The sequence below is a fragment of the Nematolebias whitei genome, chromosome 16 (genome assembly GCF_014905685.2).
Source record: "Nematolebias whitei isolate Nwh7 chromosome 16, NemWhi1, whole genome shotgun sequence".
Taxonomy (NCBI): Eukaryota; Metazoa; Chordata; class Actinopteri; order Cyprinodontiformes; family Rivulidae; genus Nematolebias; species Nematolebias whitei.
Window position 1 is genome coordinate 12,701,721 of NC_056513.1, and position 21,672 is coordinate 12,723,392.

At 38.7% G+C, this 21,672-nt stretch overlaps 2 protein-coding genes across 2 annotated transcripts in view; both read left to right on the forward strand.

Annotated features, from left to right (window-relative positions):
• wbp1lb (WW domain binding protein 1-like b) overlaps positions 1–10,610 on the forward strand; it is a 16,676-nt gene extending 6,066 nt beyond the window's left edge. The window contains exons 2-4 of the mRNA XM_037690250.1: positions 1,709–1,811; positions 7,752–7,913; positions 9,169–10,610. Coding sequence (XP_037546178.1) covers positions 1,709–1,811; positions 7,752–7,913; positions 9,169–9,944 — 1,041 coding nt within the window. The 3' untranslated portion in view covers positions 9,945–10,610. The remainder of the gene's footprint in view (positions 1–1,708; positions 1,812–7,751; positions 7,914–9,168) is intronic.
• A 5,194-nt stretch (positions 10,611–15,804) lies between these two features.
• as3mt (arsenite methyltransferase) overlaps positions 15,805–21,672 on the forward strand; it is a 10,655-nt gene continuing 4,787 nt past the window's right edge. The window contains exons 1-8 of the mRNA XM_037690251.1: positions 15,805–15,849; positions 16,520–16,565; positions 17,104–17,231; positions 17,299–17,449; positions 17,680–17,816; positions 17,913–17,982; positions 18,075–18,156; positions 21,522–21,653. Of these exons, the coding sequence (XP_037546179.1) occupies positions 15,833–15,849; positions 16,520–16,565; positions 17,104–17,231; positions 17,299–17,449; positions 17,680–17,816; positions 17,913–17,982; positions 18,075–18,156; positions 21,522–21,653 (763 nt within the window). The 5' untranslated portion in view covers positions 15,805–15,832. The remainder of the gene's footprint in view (positions 15,850–16,519; positions 16,566–17,103; positions 17,232–17,298; positions 17,450–17,679; positions 17,817–17,912; positions 17,983–18,074; positions 18,157–21,521; positions 21,654–21,672) is intronic.

The following is a 21,672-nucleotide window of genomic DNA, read 5'->3' on the forward strand; positions in this document are numbered from 1 at the left end:
TATATATATATATATATATATATATATATATATATATATATATATATCCAATATCATGCATCACTTAAAAAAGGTTATAATGTTTAACTGCTGTGGGTTTTGGCTCAGTTTATAGCTCTTGTTCGATGTTTCTGTATTCTTTAAGGCTCATGGCTTCAGCAGGTTAAAGTTCCATGTTTTTCTAGTTTTATTTTCTGCTCCTTTCCTTTCCCTCTTGAAATTGATGTCTTGAGTGCCTTGAAGGAATTTCAGGATATTTCAGTTGGACTCCGAGTCGTTTCCTTTGGTCCAGGTCAGTGTGACCGTGCATCCATCCCATTGTTTGGAACGAGTTGTTTAGGGAAGGTCTGATGGGACTTTGATAAATTTGGCACCAACGTCCACGCTGGCTAAACGATAGGGTCACCGTTTAATGTTCAGTGTCAGCACAGCTTCGTGAAATACTTTAATTGCAGAAGGTAAAGTCGTCATTTTGTATAAAAAATGGAGATATTTTACATTAAGTCCATTTTAATTGTGACAGCCCTGTGCTGAGCAAAACCTCAAAACTGCAAAGCAAGAATAAGTTATTAAACTGGTCCAGATGACATGATTGAACCTTTTTTTATTTTATTGTCCTTATAGAGTACAAGAAAAACATTTGTGGCTAACATGCATATAAGGAAACTGTTGCATGAATCACACCAGCAGAAGTTAAAGTTTGTAACTGAGCTGATAGTGGAGAACAAGTAGACTGAGGAACAGCTTCTACCCTGAAGCTGTTACTCATGAATTCCTAACCAGAAAAATCACTGTAAGGCCACTTTAATTGGTGATTTGTCACTTTGTGCTGCTGATTATCCATGCTGCTGATTTCTTGTCTTTACACTGTTGTAGTCTTACCCATCTACTCACAACAGACTCGTGTTCAGGCTGCTGTTTAACATGCCGTATTATATTACATTATTATTGTTTAGTGTATATCTTAGATCCTTGTATACAGTTTATTTTTTTTATACAGTATATTAGGGATGCACAATATTATCAGCGTGGTATCGTATCAGACGATTTTAGTGTTCAAATTAAATACCAGACATCGGACATCAAAATAACTCACCGATGTATAATATCCAAGTGTGTATATATATATATATATATATATATATATAAAATGGAAGTGTTACATCATTTTTTGCCTCCTTTTTGGCATCTGCATTTATTAACAGGCCAAATTGTCAAAGACCATGCAGAATAATGTAGTATTTTAATTCCATAGCAGAGAACGCTATGTAATCGCTGTAAACAGGTCTAGGAAAAAAATATCTGTATTGGTATCGGTTATTGGCCAAATAAGGTTTAACATATTGGTATATCGGGTATCGGCCAAAAAAAAATCCAATATTGTGCATTCCTGCTTTTTAATTTTGCTATTTTTGTATGCAACTGGGACCTTGAGTACACAATTTCCTTCCACCTCATGTACCACATGTGATGCGAATGACTATGAATAACTTGAACCTCGATGCATGGAGGCGAACTGTATATAGCTACATATTAGTTTTTATGTTTGTTGTTGTTAAATGTTGCAAATTGTTAGGAATTGTTTTCGATACCATTCAGTCAAACTATGCATCCTAATTGAAATAAACTTTTAAATTATAATTTTTTTTAAATCAAATTTTTCTTTCAATTTAAACTGATGCCGTTTCTTACGTTTATTTTCCTGCAGAGCTTACTCCGCTGTGAAGGCGTCAACAACCAGAGCTACTTCTGCGAGTACGGCCACTGCTGTGGAGAGTCTCAGTGCTGCAGTTATTACTATGAGCTCTGGTGTAAGTTTACAGCTTTGAATGATTCTTTCCATCGTCTCACCTTCTCTTACTGTGTTTCTAACCAAACATTAAATTACGTGAAGCATTATTCAGCCGAACGTAATCCTCAAACTTGTTTTTGGCCTAATTTGGTGATTCTCCAACTTTTGCCTTCAACACAAAACGTTAACAATGTGTGAAATGCTCAAGTATTGACTATGTGGAATGAAACATTTAAAATGTAATCCTTTTCATGGAATTAAAAGTCATCTAGGGTCTCAGCAATCCTAGATTTTAGTGATAATATACCTCTCCATTTAAATAATTTAGTCTTAAAGAAAACATTACCATCGGTACTAATTGACAATTAGTTGCGTTGTTTTTTGTATCCCTAAAATATTTTTTTTGCTGCAACGAGGCGTTGCAACGTTAGTTCCACCTGCTACTTGTTCTGATCTGTGAAAAAAAAAAAAACATTGAGCATCAGAATAACTACATACATTTGAGAGTCAGAGTTTCTTTATTTGTTTACATGTGGTGGAACAAAATTGTGTACACAGGGTCCCAGTTACATCCAACAAAAGTATAAAGTGTTAAAGAAAAACAGTAATAACATCTAAGATATGAACTAAGAAAAACGATAACTAAAAATACGCTGAGCACTAAGTATAAAAACAATACGCCGAACAGCAGATGAGCACGAATGAACACGGCAGCATGAAATAGATCAGCTGCATGAAATAGATCAGCAGCATGTTCTTGTTGTTGTTTTTGACACTAAAGAACTTCTAGTTAAAAGCTTGTTCTCTGGCCGATACAATATGCATGTGGATATGGTATCAATAATGTGATTCCTTTAAAGGTACATGAGCAACAACAACTAATAAGATGCCATTCAATTCAGTTTATTTATATGGTGGCACCAAATCACAACAGAAGTCGTCTCAGGGCACTGAACAGAAACCTTCACATATAAGCCAATTATTAAATGTATCTATCTAAGGATAAGCAGATTACATTGTGAGTCTTGATTTCGTCGCAGTCTCCCATCCTGAACAAGCACAGAGGGAACAGCGGAAAGGAAAAAAAACCTCCCTCATAACCGGAAGAAACTTCCAGCAGAACCAGGCTCAAGATGAGCGGCCATCTGCTTCGACCGGCTGGTTTGAGACGACAGGAAGGAGAAACAAACGCAAAATGAATGACGGGTCCAGGTTTATATTGGAGGAATGACAAAACACACATTAAGATGGAAATAATTACAAATACAAACAGGAAGAGCAAGTAAAGACAGCAGCAGAGTGAGGAAATGTGGTCAGTTTGTCCTCTAGCAGTATACGTCCATAGCATCATAACTGAGGGATAGCTCAGGAAACCAAGCCTAACTATAGGATTTATCACAATATGGTGCAGCACTTATTCACACAGTTTAGCAGCGTGATGTGTTACTTGGTTAGCACTGTTGCTTCACAGCAAGAATGTTCTGGCTCAAGCCCAGGGTTGAACCTGAGGTCTTTCTGTGTGGAGTCTGCATGTTCCCCTTGTAGGTTTTCTCTCTTTACTCCAGTTTCCACCCACAGTCCAAAAACATGCATGTTTAGGCTCCCTTGAAAACGAGATGTGTGATCTCAACAGGATATGCCTGTTTAAGTTTGAACAAATGGATAATATGACCCTTAATTTACCCCTCAATTAAGGTACAATATAGGCTTTTAACATTATATAATTCAGCCTTTAGACACTGTAAGATTCTGCCCTTCATCACAATGTGATCCCACTTTCGGTTGTTGCTGGACTCAAAGCCACAATACATGTTCAATATAATGTGCATCCCTAAGGTTGATAAAAGGTCAAACCTGAGTATGGTATTAAGTGTGGGTTCCTAGACATAAACATTTGAACAGACCCATCGGTTCATCTTGGCGACTGCGCCGCTCCAGCAGATTCATTTTCTCAGTTCCAGATTATGATGGTTTACATTTTTCTTTTCCAGCTGTCCTGCTCCGTCGTCCTTGAAGTAAAGGACCTCACATTCTTCTGTGACAGCAGAGCAATCCATTTACACCCCACCACCACCACACACACTGTAAATAAAATAGTTTTGGTTTCCTGCTGCTGTTTAACATTAAGCATGGCAGGTATTAAATCTGACATCTAAAAATAACTTGAGATCGTGAAAAAGTGCATAGAAGTCTGTTTTAACGCTCAGTTTTGTTCTTGAACACAACATATTGAAATAAAATGCAGTTCTTCCTTTTGTGTTTGGTTTCTGCCAAGATGAGCAAAACAGTTTTATACGCCTGTCAGAAGGCAGATGTAATATTTTAAAGTCTCCGTCCGTATGTTCGTAAACTTTCCGTTGTACCGCTCATAGCTTCTGGTCCACTCGAGATAATTTAACGAAACTTTATAAACAAATGTCCTGACACATGCTCAGTAATCCAGGTAGAAAAATCTAAGAAGGTTAAGTCAGGTCCTCTGGATGGATTCTTCTTTGTTGAAAAGTTTTGTCTTTTATCCAGGAGACTTCTTCAGTCTGAGACCCTGCAACAAACTCAGTCTTACATGTCTCCATTTCCACGTACACAGCCGCTAGAAATGTGGTGTATTTTGGTTGTTGATTCAGGGAAAACATCTTAATTCATACGGCCCACATTTGGCGTTTACATGGAACCGCAGAAATCCCCTGTCCGCTGTAGCTGCCATGCCAGGTCATCAGCTGGCGCTCTGAATTTTGTGCCTTCATCTAATGTGCGTGCGCGCTGGCACTTGAACCCTGTGTGTGGAATGTAAATATTTATTTGGAGAGTGGAAAGCATGGCTAGCGACAAAAGCTTTGTGCGGCCTGATGATGAGTTCAGTTTATTGTTTAATGTATAAGTAAAGCAGTATGTTATACTCCAGCGCCATTGTTGGCGATAGAAGTACAATATGCCATTTGGCCATACATGTGTGACATATATGCCTGTAGTGCGCATGTGCGGCTACACTTGTGGAGGGGGTTCCCCTGAAAATCTCCACTTCGTGACCTGGATTCAAAAACCTTTGGTTTCAGAGAGAACGAGGGCTGTTGTCGTGTAAATGAATGGCCCAACCAGAGCAGAAAAGCTGTGGTTTCACTCCAAAACAGGTCGTGTAAATGGAGCCTAAATGGCGCCTTCTCAAAGTGGATCAACCAGTTTCCTGCTGACAGCCAGAACTAGCTATTCACATTTAAAATGGGACTATCAGCCTAACAATGGATTCAGAGAGCCATAACAATTGGTCATTAGTGTTCTGATCGCTTGCTATTCACAGAGGACTGTGAGGTCTCCGTCGCTCATGGAAGGTGTTTGCAAACCGATGTGTACTGCAAAGCCACCCACACAGACCAGTAGTTGCGGTTTGACTCCCATCATCTGCTGGAGCACAAGTTAGGAGTCATCAGGACTCTGTACCACAGAGCAGACAGCGTCCCCACTAACTCAGGAGCCAGGCAGAAGGAGAAATCCTACACAAGACAGGCTCTAGAGCAATGTGGATATCCTAACTGGGCCTTCCTGAAAGCAGAGAAGAAACCCAAACAGGACTCCAGTCAGCCATCAGGTGAAAAGGAGGAACCCAGACCCAGACCAGTGGTCATTCCGTATGTTGCGGGAGTATCGGAGAAACCGAGACGTTTATTTTCTAAACACAACGTCCCAGTGGCTTTTAAACCCCAAAATACATTACGACACAGACTGGTTCATACCAAAGATCCAGTCCCCCGGCACAAACAGAATAATGTTGTGTATGCTGTTCAGTGTCAGGAGGGCTGTGATCAGTCACATCGGGGAAACTGAACAGCCACTGATCGCTTGAGAGAGGAATAAAGGAAGCCATCTTTGTGAAGAGAACCTGTTCATCGTAAACAGGGGCAGGGGCCTCCATGTTCAACTGTCACTTTCTTACAATGCTGTTATTTCATCACTCAGCCCTGTGTGAATAGCAAGCAGCCATCAGGACACTAACAGTCAATTGTTAGGTTGATGGTCCTCCTTTTACACGTGAATAGCTAGTTCTGTCAGCAGCAAACAGGTTGATCCACTACGATAAAGTGCTTCTTATAAGAATGAGTTTGTTGCAGGGCCACAGACTGAAGAAGTCTTTTGGACAAAAGATAAAACGTTTCAACAACAAAAAAATCCATCCAGAGGACCTGACTTAAGGCTCCAGCATACTGGGGCGTACTTCAGTATGCGGAGGTCCGTGCATACTGGATTAGACTCGAAGCGGATGCTTGCAGGGCACATCCATGCAAAGATCAATTTTTACGACCGCGTACATGTACTTGGTTTTGTACAATAAACTGCTCGGCGACAGACTATTTTGTATGCAACACCAATGTGTTAAATTGCCCTTCTTCATCCGTGGTCTGGTTTAATGTCCTTTTCTTTTCTTTTTTTTCCCAAGAGGCAAGCAATCTCTTCCTCCTTGTTTGTTGACGCCATAACTGAAATTGTGAGAAATTAAGGAATTTGTCACTAGCAAATTAAAATCAGGTCCAGCATGGCTGTGGGAGGGTCTGATGTGTGGGCTGCAGCAGGGCCAGTGCTCTGGTTTTTTTGTTAGTTTTTTTTTTAGAACTTTTTATTAACAACATATAAACACAGAACACCGCTGACAGTCGGCTGCCAGCTCTAGGTTTTCTTTTTTTTGCAACCTGTCAATCAGTCCAGTTGGCGTGTCAGCAAATGACCGATCAGCAACCTCAATTTGTCCCAAAGGTAAACGCCCCTTGCCTGCGGAGCTGGCTGCAGCCGCTCAAGGTGGACGCTCGAGTGTGAAGTCTCAACTGTGCGGACAGTGCGCACAGTTTCCGCACGGACTGAGGTCCGCCCGAGTCTGTGCGAGCCTTTAGGCCCTGTTTACTAGAGAACAACTTCTGGAAACATTAGTGTTTTTTCAATGTTTATTGGGTGTAGTAACCCCCCCCCCCCCCCCATAAAAACATAAAAATAAAAAAAGAGAGGGTGTACACAAAAATGCTGTAGTTTCCATGTCAGTCAGGTTGCCAGATAAGAAATTCTAAACTGTAATACTGTTGTTTTAAAATGATAGTATTTTGACCTAAACTATCATATGTGCTGAGTAAAGATATTCTAAGATGAAATGTGTGTTGTGTTTGTTGAACATGTGCACAGAAAATGAGGGGGTAAATAAGACCTTTTAAATTGATCTGGCAACCCTGATGCCAGGCTCAGCTGCATTCATGGCACATACAGCATCTGCTTGATCACAGTTGTGTCCAAACTAGTGAATACACCAATGCCTCTTTGGACTCTGGATTTTAATACTTTAGCTCCTACATTCTGAAAAAGGGTGATAGGCACAAAAACACTCTGCTCTCTGCCATTTATAATAACTGTTGTTAGTGCAGAACAACTTTTGACTGCAGCTGCCTGTTGTGCACATGTGCAACTTCACGCTAGCGGAGCATTTCACACCTTGTTCCCCGGAAAATCTCCACTTCCGTTTCCGAGAGTGAGCGCTGTTGTCACGTAAATGAACGGCCGAACCGCAACCGTTCTGCTGCGGTTTCTCTCAAGCAACGTCTTGTGTAAACGGGGCTTTAACTTTGTTAGATTTATAGATGAATGCATCGTCACTAGGTGGAGCGTCACGTGCACATCTGTTTAATGGTCATCAATCAAAGCTTTAATTTAGGTTGCAGTATCCGGCATGAATATTCACATAAATATTCACTACGTATGTCTGGTGACAAATTTAATCTTAATTTTTGTTTGGGATATCATACACCCTTATGGTGTTAGCAGTTCAGCTGGTTTTACCTTTCTTAACAGAAGAGATTTGAAATTTCACTATCACTTCCACTTTTTTTATTATTGCCCCCGATTTAATTTTGAAATCTGAGTGCACTGAATGACGTTGCCTTTTTAAAGTAAGATTATAAATGTACGTTTGGTGTTTTTTGTTCTGTAGGGTTTTGGCTTGTGTGGGCACTCATCTTCATTTTGTGTTGCTGCTGCATCTGTCACCATCGCCGCACCAAACACCGGCTGCAGCAGCAACAACGGCAGCACGAGATCAACCTCATAGCTTACCGGGAAGCACACAACTTTCCATCTGTGCCCTTTTACTTCAGTAAGGCCTGCCACTCATACAAACATTTGAACACGTAACTTATCAGCATGGTGTGTTCTTTGACAGCGATAACATACAATGTATAATGCAAGTAGCTCCTTTCAGCTTTTTGATGAGTTTTATTTTATAATTGAATTAATAACCATTTGTTTCTGCACCAAGCAATCATTTCTTATAAGCTCACCAGCAGATATGTAGGTTTCTGCTGTTTGTGAAGGATTCGGCTGCTAAATGAGCCGATTTTGAATGAAGAAATAAACAAAACTTATTGAATTATGTGTTTTTGCCTGGTGGTTTGGCAAATTTTAACTGAGTGTTGGTTATTTGTATCTGAACTAACATGTGGCATCTTTGGGATACACGGTAATCAGTTATTGTGGTGTTGGATGCATGTTCTGGTAAAAGAGCCCAGAAAAATCAGGTTTTTAAACTAAACTGCAAAAACTAAACCATTGAAACTACAACTTTATGTTAACAAAAAAAAAAAAAAGATATACAGTGGTCCCTCGTTTATCGCGGGGGATTCGTACCCTGAAGACCCGCGATATTTCTTCTTAAATTTGACAATCATTACGAATGATCAAATTTCGAACAAAATTATTGTTTATTGCAATAATTTCTGAGACAATTAATTGCCCAATATAATTTGTTATTGTGACAGGCCTACTTTTTTTTATTTTTTATTTTATTTACCTTTTTTGAATTTAGCTTCTTTATTTTTGTTTTGCTTCACAAAAGTATTCTCTAAATAATGATCCAATTAAAAATGATGGAGTCGTTCAATCTTCGGTGTCGTCATGTGTAGATGACAGTGTCATGCTGTTTAAATGTTTTCTAAAGCTCAGGAAAAAAAAAAAGAAATATCGTAGCTAGCAGTCTGTAAATTCTGATTTGTGAGTGACAAGTTCTCTTAACTTGTTGGTGCGTGGCTTTGACGTGATGTTTGCTCTGAGGTCCGTCCAGAGTTTGATCTGGCGTCTGGCTCTTCCTTGTTTGCGTGCCCCAGTTTTCAGGAAATCATCATCATTGGTACATTGCCAATGTTGCAAAACCATCTCTGCGTGCTGGAGCAGCCTGCAGCACCCAGTTGTCAAAGGAAGGAGCTGTTTCCTGTAGCACTGGGAGGGTTTGTGTAAAAGTGTAGCACAGTCATGGTGAAAGTTGAACGACTGCTACTTATAAAAGTTAATAAGGCGCATTTTGTTTAAGTTTTTTTTCACTAAATGTTTTTGTTTCTCCATTTGTATCCCTTCAGGGTTTCTGCCAAACTACCTCCTCCCTGATTATGAAGAGGTGGTCAATCGGCCTCCGACCCCTCCCCCTCCCTACTCTGCCTTAAACACAAACCCATCGTCAGCGGCTTCTGTTCCTGTGGCTCCTGAGCAGCAGGAGGGACAATGTCCGGTCGTCCAGTCCTCCTCCGTCCCTCCAGTCTCTGAAGGGCTGTGTTGCAGACCCGGCGCAGAGGAGCCCCAGCCTCCTACATTTGACTTTAGACCGAAGCCTGACGATAAACCCATACAGACGGCACAAGATTCAGGCATGATCCTGCTGCCGGATGGACTTAGTGTGGAGGAGCTCACCAGCCAGGACAGAAAAGGTGTGGACGACTCCTGCAAGGACCCTTTTCTGAAGGATTTTAGCACTTTGGAAAGTTGTAATGAAGATAAAAAGCTCCTCCCCAATGGACGAAGGAGACGTTTCACTGGGGATTCTGGGATTGAGGTGTGCGTGTGCGGCACACCTGGAAACAACGTTTGTAATGGAGCTGGAGGGACAGACCAGGACAGCAAGGAGCTGGAGAGCCTGCTGGGGCACAATGTGGACGATGAGGAGGAGGAAGAGGAGGCAGACTTCTGTGACAGTTGTGGCCACCAGGCCTCCTTTAGCGTGGAGGAGGAGGGGAGCGCTGGGCATGAGCCGATGGGGAGTCCGCAGGCCCCTCAGAGCGTCAGCCCACCCGTTTGCCTTCTCCTCCACACCATCAGCGAGCAGGACGGAGCGGCCCCCAGCACCGAGCCGCAGGGCTGAAACGCCCGTGTCGCAGAAAGAAGGCACCAACATGGCCGCTTTTGTAGCAGACGGTGTTTTAAATGCTTTCAGAATGTATTTTTGAATGTGCACACTTTAGAACTACCAGATGTGGGAGCTGCAAGTGGAATCCCAGCAAAAAAAACCAACAACAAAGTCTCCAAAGGTTGAGAAAATTCACTCCTCCCCACACCGAAGCAGTGGCCTTAACCTGTGTGTGTTGGGTTATTTATGGGCAGTAGAAAGCCCTGTGACGGCTTATGGCAAGGAAAACCCCTCATGCTGCACACATTTGCAGTTCTTCAGTAGTTTCTCAAGCAAAACAAGCTACTGATCCAGTCAAGATGATCATGAGTGACGCTGATGAGAGCCGTTCCACTCGGCTGTGAACTACATAGTAGAGAAACACTCAGCAGGAATGTTCAGGATGTGTGCGATGTGGAAATTTGTTCGTACAAACATGAACTGTGAAAGGCGATCAGAAGCACACTTAGGGTGTCGCGTTAGACTCGTGCTTTTTCAGCAGTCACAAATTGTTCAATACGGTGGCCCTGAAGTTTGAACCACAACTACAATTTGAAAAAACGCAATTACATTTGAAGAAATACAATTACACTAAGCGAAACAGGAAGAGGTGGAAAACATGAGACATCAGTGATTGGACGACGGGGCGTTTGAAACTCCCACCTTCCCTACCTCTTCTGTTTCGCTTAATGTACCAAATTTTCCAGCGTATAAGTTGCAGTTTTTTGCATAGATTTGTCAGTCTTGCGACTTATACGTCGAAGCGACTTGTATACGATTTTTTTTCCCCATATTCATAACGCAATTTTTGACTTGACGCTTTAAATTTCTAAGAACTGCAACAGTGAGTCCTCCCATGTGCGCTCGCTTCACTCAGCTGGTGCAAGCGGAGGAACGCTGGAGAGCTATCAGCTCCGGCCGCGATGGATGCCTGGATGTTGCCGTCCAGGCTGTTATTCATAATAAGCGCAACAGGTCAGCAGTGACGCATAATAAATGCGACTTCTACGCCGAAGCGACTTATTTGTAGGCGTGTCGCGATAAACAATAAATCAATTAATCGCATGATAAATGAAAATTATCGACCTCCTTTTCTTTTACCAGCTTTATCATTTCTTCATGCCTCGCTCTTTCTACGGAAGACACGGCTCAACTCCTGTGCTCTTCACTGACCCCTCCTTTTCTCCGTTCCCTTTAAAATCGATTTTAACAATCCTAAATCGCGTTTTTGGATCGTTAAAAGCAGCTAAGCTAAGCTACAAGCTAAGATAACAGGCCAACCTCGGGAATAAACTTCCGTCTTGTCAAGCTCCAAAATTTACAGTTGAAATCTGTGCCTTTGTGTAAAAAGTTGTTTTTCTCTGAAAAAAGAAGCTGAGAACTTTACTGATTTATTTATTTATTTTTTATTAAAAGCTTTGCTATGCTTAAGAGTTCAAACCACCGAGTGTCCGCACAATGTTAGCCCATGTCATGTCAAGGGCCCTCACTCCCATTTTTCTTAAAGAGGCACGCTGTTCAATTATCCATCCTTTGGTTCAAACAGTCTTATACTGCCATCAGGTGGTCAAAAAAGGTACTACACGCCAAACAAAACCATTTCTTCTAAAATTTGACAATTGTTAAATTTCAAACAATATTATCGTTTATCACAATAATTTCTGAGAGTTAATCACTCAGCAAAATTTTTTATCGTGACAGGCCTAGTTATGTTGTTTTTTTTTCCTCTTCATGATGCTTTTATTGACTGATGCGACTTATACTCTGGTGCAACTTATACGCCAGAAAATACGGTAATTGTGGTTCTTCAGGTGTACCGGACCGGTAATTGCTTTTTTTCAAATGTTGTGTTTTTTAATTTGTAGTTGTGGATTAAACTTCAGGGCCACCGTAGTTCTGCCTTGTGTTTTTGTTGCTCTGTACACAAAATAACATCAGTCTGCACTGCCAAAAAAAGAAAGAACTTAAATTTAGGTTTTTCTCTTAATTTAGTTTTAAATTGCCGTGTGTGATTAGGCTTTTGTGATTTTTTTTTTTTTTTTTTTTTTTTGCAGCATTTAATTGAAAAAAAAATTTCCTCTGATTTGTTTGTAGCGAAAGCAGTGGATTCACTGTGTGTACTTGTTTTTAATCCGAGTTTGCTGAATGTTTGTACTATGTGCCTACCCAAAAAAATAATAATTTTATTGAACAGTCATCTTTTAGTTGAAGTAAAATGTTAAAACAGGTACCAAAATTAAGAATGTAAAGCATCTGAGGGATTGTAACTGACATGGGCGACATCAGACCTCGAACGAAGGTTTGTGTTCGTCGCCTCACCACCAGCTCCGATACAGAATATATTTACAGTGGGGGTGTAACGAGCTCTCGTGAGATTAAATATTTCCCGTTGAGTTGAAAACTGCGTCCCTTCCCACAACGTTTTCTGGTGGAATTAGCACTGAACGTGTCTTGACCACTTTAAGCCAATTGTGTTGCAGCTGTTCAATTAGAAGTGTCAGGCACTAGGACCACGCAGTCATGTTCCACTCTCCTGAGGCCTCTGCAGCTACGTGCTGAGAAGAAGAGGCCGTTGCATATTTATTTTAAAACAAAACAGACTTAATGATGATTTTTGCGTTTTTTTTTTTAATTAAAAATAAATTTTAAATGAGTTTGAATCGTTCTGTTTGACGTGGAAGTAATAAAATCTTAACACGCTAAGTGAATAGGACAATCTGGCTGAGCTCCCCACCTCTGCTCTCCTAGCAATTATCTTTTGTCCTCAGTCAGTCCTGAGAGTTTGTATAACTGAAGCCCTCTCAAGATTTACGACGGAGCTTTAGGGACATGCTAAAAAAAAAAAAATTACATTGCCACGCTAAGAATTTTTTTTTAAAGCCATAAAATTATGAGAATAAAGTCTTAATATTATGAGAATAAAGTCGTACAAGATTTTTTTTTTTTTTACAGCCGTTATTTATTTATTTTTCCATGTGTCAGATCCTCAACGTGACCTGTCAAACAATCCAGTAGGCGTGTCAGCAAATGACCAATCTGAAGCTAAATAAGTCGTAGTATTATCCCAACTCAAACACGATAAAGCAGGTTTACCGCATTTTAACTGTGGTAAAATGCAGAGTGTTCGTTAAACTTTATTGTTATCAATGCACTTACGCAAAACGTGTTCCAGTACTGCCACCTGCTGTTGTGTTTTTGTATGTTGCTTCTGGGATGCATATACGTGACGTCATGACGTTCGTTTTTGTTTCCGTTTGAAAAAGGCAAGCAAGTGAGCGAAACTGTGCGTGCAGCGCTGTTAGAGGTTGTCAGTAAATATGCCAGAAAGAGGCTGAAGAGACCCAGTGACTCACTTATAGGAGCATTTAGATTTGGATTGGTCATTTGCTGACACGCCTACAGGATTGATTGACGGGTCATGTTGTGGATCCGACTCGTGAAAAAAAACAAAAAAACGAGAACTGAAAAAAAAAAAAAGTCGTATGACTTTATTTTCGTAATTCTACGACTTTATTCTTGTAATTTTATGGCTTTTAATTTTTTTTTTGCGTGGCCCTAAAGCTCCGTTGTACAGATTATGTCACAGCTGCAAAAAAATAATTTTAACCAGATTATTTTATTTCCTTTTGACATTTTGTAGCGAGTTAAGATTTTGTTGGAATTTACCGTATTTTTCAGACTATAAAGGGCACCGGATTATAAGGCGCAATATCAATAAACAGGTCTGTTTTCATACATAAGGCGCATTAAGCGAAACAAAACTGATACACGTCAAACTTTATTCAACTCATTCACAATAACCGCATAAAATCGGTTCGAGGTCAGTAAACACAAACAGAATTAATACATAAGGCACATCGGATTATAAGACTCCTAAGGCTCACTGTAGATTTTTGACAAAATTAAAGGATTTTAAGTGCGCCTTATAGTCCGAAAAATACGGTAATTTTTTTGTTTCTTTGTTCTGACTGATATAAAACACATGTTGAGAAAAGTTAGGTTAATCTTTTTGTGTTGATATTTTGAAATAAGACCTTTAAAAAAAAACATGGCTAATGTATTTATTTTTTAATGAACATATTGTGAAAAATGGTTTAACTTACCAACTTCATAGGTCACATAAGCTTAAAAGAGACGTTTGAATGCCTGAAGAGATTCATGAGGAACCGAACGCCACTTTAGTTTGTGGCTAAACAATTTTGTTAGAACCTCTTTTTTTTTTTTTTTGTCCTGTGCAGTGTCTCGTTACATCCTCAGTGTTGGATTTAATCATTGGCACCAGTTGATCATTTTTAATTATATTTTACTGACTTTTAAGTCATTGTGCATATTAATTTAAGTTTTTTTTTAACCACCAAAATAGGGGGATTTTATTTTTTACTAGTATTCATTCATTTGCATTATTGTCCAATAATAATATAAAAACAACTTTCTAGAAACACTTTGGTGTTTTATGTTAAACTTAATATTTTGGTTATTTATATTTATAAATTAAATTTGTATCTAAAAAAAGAACAATCGAGTTAACCAAGTTTAGGATAGTTTTTATTTTGTTTTTGGTTATTCTTGATTTTGGAATATTGGTTTTAAGGATTTCCTAATAAAACAAGTGATATCAATAATTCTTTAAAAGTAAAATCACCAGTTTGTGTAATCGTGTCATTTAAATGTTAAACATTTAAATGCTCAAAATTGATAAGATTTTGTTGCTTTAAATAAATTGTTTTGAAAATTAAGCCTAATAAAACATGTAAAATGTTGGTGTTGCCTCTGATGATGCTGTGTGAGTAAAGAACTGAGCTGTTTTAAAAAAGAAAACCTTGTTCTCCATTTTTCTAAATTAACTTCAATCACTAGGCAAGAAGTTTTTGTAAATGTCCATAAATACCGGTAAATAAAATACAATCGCTGCAAAAGCACAAACGTTTAAACAAATTCTCCTAAAATTTGGTACGTTACGCAACACAAGTGCTTTACGTGTTTGTCTTTTTGTAAACTAAATGTATTGTGAATTTATGGTACATGTAGTTGAAGATGAGCTATTTTTCTTATCTGATTCATTTAAATCTTGTTACCTATTAAAAAAAAAATCACAGAACCACTAGTTTCAAAATGTCTACCATATTCATGTTTGTCAACTCAATAGTTGCTTTAATAATAAAAAAAAGCCTTAATATTATGAACAGCTATATTTCATTATTGATATTACTAAGTTTTTATACTGAGCAAAGACCTGTTTGAGTTAATCTGAGGTTGTGTGGAGGGTACGTTTGACTAACAGTACAGATGTGTTAGGAGTTAAGGACAATCTCGCCAAAGACATTGTTTTCTTGCTTTGTGCGTGTGTTGCACATTATTCTCTGAATGTTCTGATCATAAGCCATTTATTTCAGCATCTGAGATGAATGTACGTTCAATAAATAAACCAAATTTAAGCGTATGTCTGTCTTTTACTTATTTATTGGCCGTCAGGTTGTCATAAATGTTGAAGCATGTCTGCGTTTAGAAATATCACATGGGCTGACAACAAATATAACTTCTATTATTATGTGGATGTGGTTTTTAATTATGTTCTTGTGATGATGAGCGTGTCAAATGAGAATTTCTGCCACAATTGTGGTAGATAATAGTTTTATTATTTTAAGACTACATGCATTATTTTAGTATTCACTCATAAGGTCATGCATTATGATCTCTTATCATCTATAAAGGTATTTTGACTGATTTGAGCAGACGAAGAAGAAGCGGATGCGCGCGCAGCTTAGCAGGAAGTGAACGTTTAAGTTCTGAATCGAGAACGACAAAAAAAAAAAAGTACAAATATCGTTTCCTCTTAACTTTAAACTTCATAAACACTTGCAGTAATGGCTGATAAAGGCAGGTAAGGCCTAGTTATTTCTTATACGGTGGCTAATTTTTTATGTTGGTAAACAACTTTGCTTGTGTTGTTTTTATACGTGACACCTGAACGTCTCACCGTTACCGTGCAATTTAAACGTGCACTAAGAACTCCGAAAGTTTTAACTTAATATTTAACTATTTGTTGTAGTTGTAAACTTTTAGTGTTGGCTGTCTGTGGAAGCCCATTTCCGAGAATAAATCGATAAATACAAATTATTATTAGGAAATATATATATCAAAATTATATGACCAAATATTTTATTGTTATGACTCATAATCTCTTATAGTTTCTCATAACTATAAAGTATCTCATAAAGTTAAGACTTAGCATATTATAAATGTAACCTTAATGTCATAACTAAGACTTAGTATTAATTAATGTCCCATACTATGAGATGCTAGACACAATTACAAGATACTGAGTCATAGTTATTAGATATTAATTGAGATAGTATTGCATAATTATGTGACAGCAAAAATCCTATTTTAGACATTCTCATAATTATGAGATATTTCATAAATATGACTTAAATTATTGCGATCAAAGTGGGAAAAATGCACCTACATATAATAACTTTATATTATAGACACCAATAAGACTGTTGGTTGGATAAATATGAATTATAATTTTTTTTTCTTATTGTTTTTAGTTCCAGTGGAAATGGTTTCTTGGAAAGCGTTCATGTAGACGTTAAGGTAAAGTCATTTTTAATTCCCCAACTGTGTGCTCTTGTTGAATCATGTACAAAAGGCAAACCATCACCACGACCAAATACTTAAAGGCTTAAATGCAAAGTTAACAAACTTGGGAATAATACAAAATTAACATTTTAGTTGTTTATAATAATTTCATGTTGTTTTGTTTTGCAGAAATCTAAGTGTGCATTAAAATAAATGTAAAACAAATCATAAACACTTGCATAATTAACTAAAATGCTTGTGAAAGTATGAACATGTCATCATGTTATCTTATAGATTTGTGTCATTTTATTCAGTTTATTTCTTCTTCTATTGATTTATTCAGATGTTGATCCTGGCCTGTACCTCTTGCTTTTCCCTCAGTTTGTATGTTTCCCATCGATCATATATTGTAATTTGTGAATTCCTGTTTTTGGCTGTGACTCTGACTCCACAGAGTCAGTCTCCCATGCTTGACATGCCTGTATAAAGTAATGTTTAATGTTAAAGCACTGTACCCTGCTGTACAATGAGGATCTTCTTTCTGTCTGAGCAGGAGTATTATGGAAAGACAGTAAAGAAGAACTCGGACCTGAAGACCAATGCCTGTGTGACTCCAGCTCAGCCGGTCCCATCCTACGTTCGTGATGCGTTGAAGAAAGTTCACCCTGAAGTCTCTGTCAAGTTAGTGACGCATGCTCTGTTTTGGCTCCATAAGGCTCTGGTGCTGATGTGTTCCTGACCCCCTCAGGTACTATGGCTGTGGTCTGGTTGTGCCAGAGTGCTTGGAGGGCTGCAGGATACTGGACCTGGGCAGTGGAAGTGGGAGGGACTGCTTCATGCTAAGTCTGTTAGTGGGGGAGCGGGGTCATGTTTCTGGAATTGACATGACTGACAGCCAGGTACTGAGCAACACATCACACTGACTGATCACAACCCCTCAGCTTGTAGTTGTCTCAAACTAATTGTCAAGTCACAGAATAGTTTAAGGCTTAAAGACAAACTTTTCCTTCTCTAAATGTGCATAAGTGCAGCCAAACATTTTTGACTCGTGGCAAAAAAACAACTATATAAATATTTTATGTGCAAACATCAAGAGAATCTGGATTATTATTTTTTTTATCTCTTCAAGCTTGAAGTTGCCAGAAAATATACAGACTATCACATGAAAGAGTTTGGCTACAAAAAGCCGAATGTCAGTTTTTTCCTGGGCTACATTGAAGCTTTAACTGAGGCGGGTCTGGAACAAAACTCCTTTGACATCACCATGTAAGATTTCCATCTTCTATCTCTTTATTTGATCAGTTTTAGTGCTCATTATACACTCAGCTGTTTCTAACGTTGTTGATTGCTGCCGTCTTGTAGTTCCAACTGTGTGGTGAACCTCTCTCCGGACAAGAAGCGAGTTCTGGCTGAAGTTTACAGTGTCCTGAAGGTAGCCTGCTTTACGCTCACATGATTAATTTATGGATCATTAGATGCACAGGTTGCTTTAATGTTCACCACAAATATTTTTCTACTCATCAGGAAGGTGGTGAGCTGTACTTCAGTGACATCTACTGCAGTGGGAGACTAACAAAGGAAATCAAAAACCACAAAGTGCTGTGGGGTGCGTTAATTTCATATGTTATGGTAAATGGACTGTACCTATATAGCACTTTTCTATTATCTAGATACTCAAAACGCTTTACAACACAATCTGTGCCCTCATTTACCCATTCATACAGCACTCTACTATATCTACTGTATTTTTCGGCGTATAAGTTGCAGTTTATTTTGCATAATTTGCATTCCCTGCGAATTATTTATGTTTTTTTTCCCATATTTATAAACCATTTTTTAGCTGAGATATGACCGTTTTCATTCATTGACTGAAAATATTGAACACTACCATTTTCAGCCACTAGATGGCACTCTAGTAGTATGGCATGCCGTTGTATCATGTAATAGGTGAAAGTGGCTATTACTAACACAATAGGCTCGCCATAGATTCAAACAATTGTTTTTAGATGGTTATCTTGATAAATTTCGAAGAAATGCACATCGAGTCATCCCTCTTTGCGCTTTTGCTTTCACGTATCGGCTTTTGAAATGCACCTGATTCGACCGTCAAAGTGCATTTATTAAAGAAAGTTCAACTGAGACACACCTTTGCTACAATTTCGAGCAAACAAACAATTGTTTTTAAGTGTTAATCTTGTTAAATTCTTGTTAAAGTCCTCCCGTGCACGCTCCCGCGGAATTTGGTAGCCAATCGATTTTTGGCACACCACATAATAGTTGCGACTTATACGGCAAAGCAACGTATTTATGTTTTTTCCACTTTATTAGACATTTTTGAACTGACGCCATTTATATGGCGGTGCGACGTGTACGGTGGAAAGTACAGTAAACAAAGAATAATCAGTGCTTTATCACATTCATACACCGATGGGACCCACATCAAAGATAATGAGGGGTTCAGTGTCTTGCCCAGTGACACTTCAACATGACTGCTGGTGGAATCGAACCCCCAACTCTTGCATTGGAGGACGACTGCTCTAACCACTCAGCCACCATAAAACTGCAAACACCTGCCACACTATCAGCATTTTTCCTTTTTAGTGAAATATTTGTGGCAAATCTGTTGCTGATTTGCAAACACCTTCCACCTAAAAAATACAAATTCTGGCACATTAGCAAGGTTCTTACCACAGTAAAACATCTAACCTCTTAGTAATAATTACTGGCAGTGTCAGCCCTTAGCATCTAACATGTCAGTTTCACAAAAACCTGGACTTTTTCTGGAAATGTACACGTTTAAACACAGAAATGGATTGTGTGTGTTAGCCAGTCTGACTTTCACACTGGCTGCAAAAGTAAATCTTCACAGAAATCCATGTAAAAATACTTAATACCAGTAGAAATGAAACAGGTTTCTTTTTCTTCTTGAGACATTTCGTCCTTAATCCAAAGGACTTCATCAATCCGAGGAGCCACAAAGAAACTGAGTCCCACACGCAGCGCACTCGCATAGTGAAATGAAATGGGAATGAAAATGATCCCGCCTTGTGAATAAACGTGTGCTACTCTCTTTGGTTAGTTACCCAGTGGCCGGGCATAGTGTCTTGTGGTACTCGTTCAAATCATTTCTGCAGTACAGCACTTTGTTTGGCCTTGTTGCCGTTTTAAGTGCTTTATAAATAAAGTGTCATTTTATTCTGTGGCTGTAAAAATCTAGGATAGAATGCTGAATGTGAGGCTTCAAAACTGTACAAGCTAGAGTTTGATCTCTTAGTGTTCACTTCTTTTATTTTAATCACATCCAAGATGGAGGGCAGGAGAACTTTTTAAGTCGAAATGACCTTTGTTACATTTATATCCATACATTTAGGAATTAAAGTTGTCCGTCACCATGGTGGATTTGTCATTTTGAACATGGCCTGTGCAAATTTCTGTCGTCTTTAAAAACGATAATGGGGTGAAACGCGTGTTTTGTTGTGGTTGTGTTGAGGTCATGTGATCTCGTTATGATACAAGGATTAAACTGAGGCTGCTTTCAACAAACAGCGAGTCAAAGTCGTAGTTTTAACCAATCGGAGCCGAGCAGAGCGGGTCGTGCTTTCTGACGTGTGCTGAGCTCAGGTGTGCGCTCCAGTCAGACACCCAACATCTTCTCCTGGTTGCAGGATCATCAAGAATTGGGTCTCAACAGACGTTCTCTGTTGTTTTTTCCATATCAAAATAAAAGATTACTAAAAAAATCCAACTATTTTCTGACTTCAAACGGCCAAATGTCATAAGAAGTCTGCACTAAATTAAGTATTTATTAGTTATTTTAAGCAAAATGAGAAGCAATATAAATATTTTACATTTAAAGTAAAATTTTGGGGGACCAAGGATTCGATTTGCTTTAATCCCTGTACGTGTCGTGTATTTTGAAATATGCCAACAAAATCAATTAAAGGCACATCGTTCCATGAAGGAATGCATATTGCCACCTCCTTATTTATTTGTTTATTTCGAGCAGACAATAAAAAGTAAAACCAAAGAAAGAAAAAAACAAAATAATAATAAGACAAATAGTCAGAGCAACTGACGTGCAATTTGACACAATTTAATTGAAAAGGAGCAGGCAGAAAATAAAGATCTTATGATTTCCTGTCCCTGTAATACACATCAATATATAATTATTTTAGTCTCCCCACACTAAATAAACCGTATAATACTCCCACATTAAATGACACTTAAACCTCACATTCTCACTGTTGATTGTATAGTTATTTACACATTATTAATATTTTGGTTTTTGAGACACCTATACAGCATATTTCCAATAAGCTCATTTTTATACTTTTGTTTGAGCTCATCATTTAATCCGTTCCGTAGATCTGCCCCACACACTGATATAATAAACTATTTTTCCTTTCATGCCTGTTTCTTACTATTTTATCCAAAGAAAAACAATCTGGACCATCTAGTGATATTGCGATACGTCACTTGATTTGTAAGCTTGTATGACCGTCGGCTACTACCACACCAAGCTTTAGGTCAATATATGTAATAGTGTATGGAAGTATAGTCATTTTTTGTGCAGGTGGAGATTGATTAGCTGCCTTTTAATATGCTGAACGTCTTTTAATGATGCGTTGTTGATGTGCTTGCACGCTGGTGTGGTGGTTAGTGCTGAGACTTCATTACAAAATGTTTTAAGGTTTCAATATTCCATCGGCTGTTCCTTCTGTACTCTCAGCAGAAATAAACATTTCCTGCAGGACATACAGTAAATGCTCACCTGAAGACCTTCGCCCCCTAAAAGAAAAATAAAGTTGATGTGTTGCTGTAATTTTCACAGAAAGTCATTCAAGTTTGCCGCAAATCCACCAGCAACAATATGATAATCATCTAAATCTGCTTTTATGTGAAGGCTTGCCCTCACTTGACGTTTGTAGCCAGGATGTTAAAATGTCTGCAACGGTTGGATTATCTTTGCAGGTGAGTGTCTCGGCGGGGCGCTGTGGTGGAAGGATCTGCTGGAACTGGCCAATGAAGTGGGCTTCAGTGTCCCTCGACTGGTTCAAGCCAGTGCCGTGACCGTTGACAACAAAGAACGGCAGCAAATACTGGGTTTGAAACATTTTCTTAT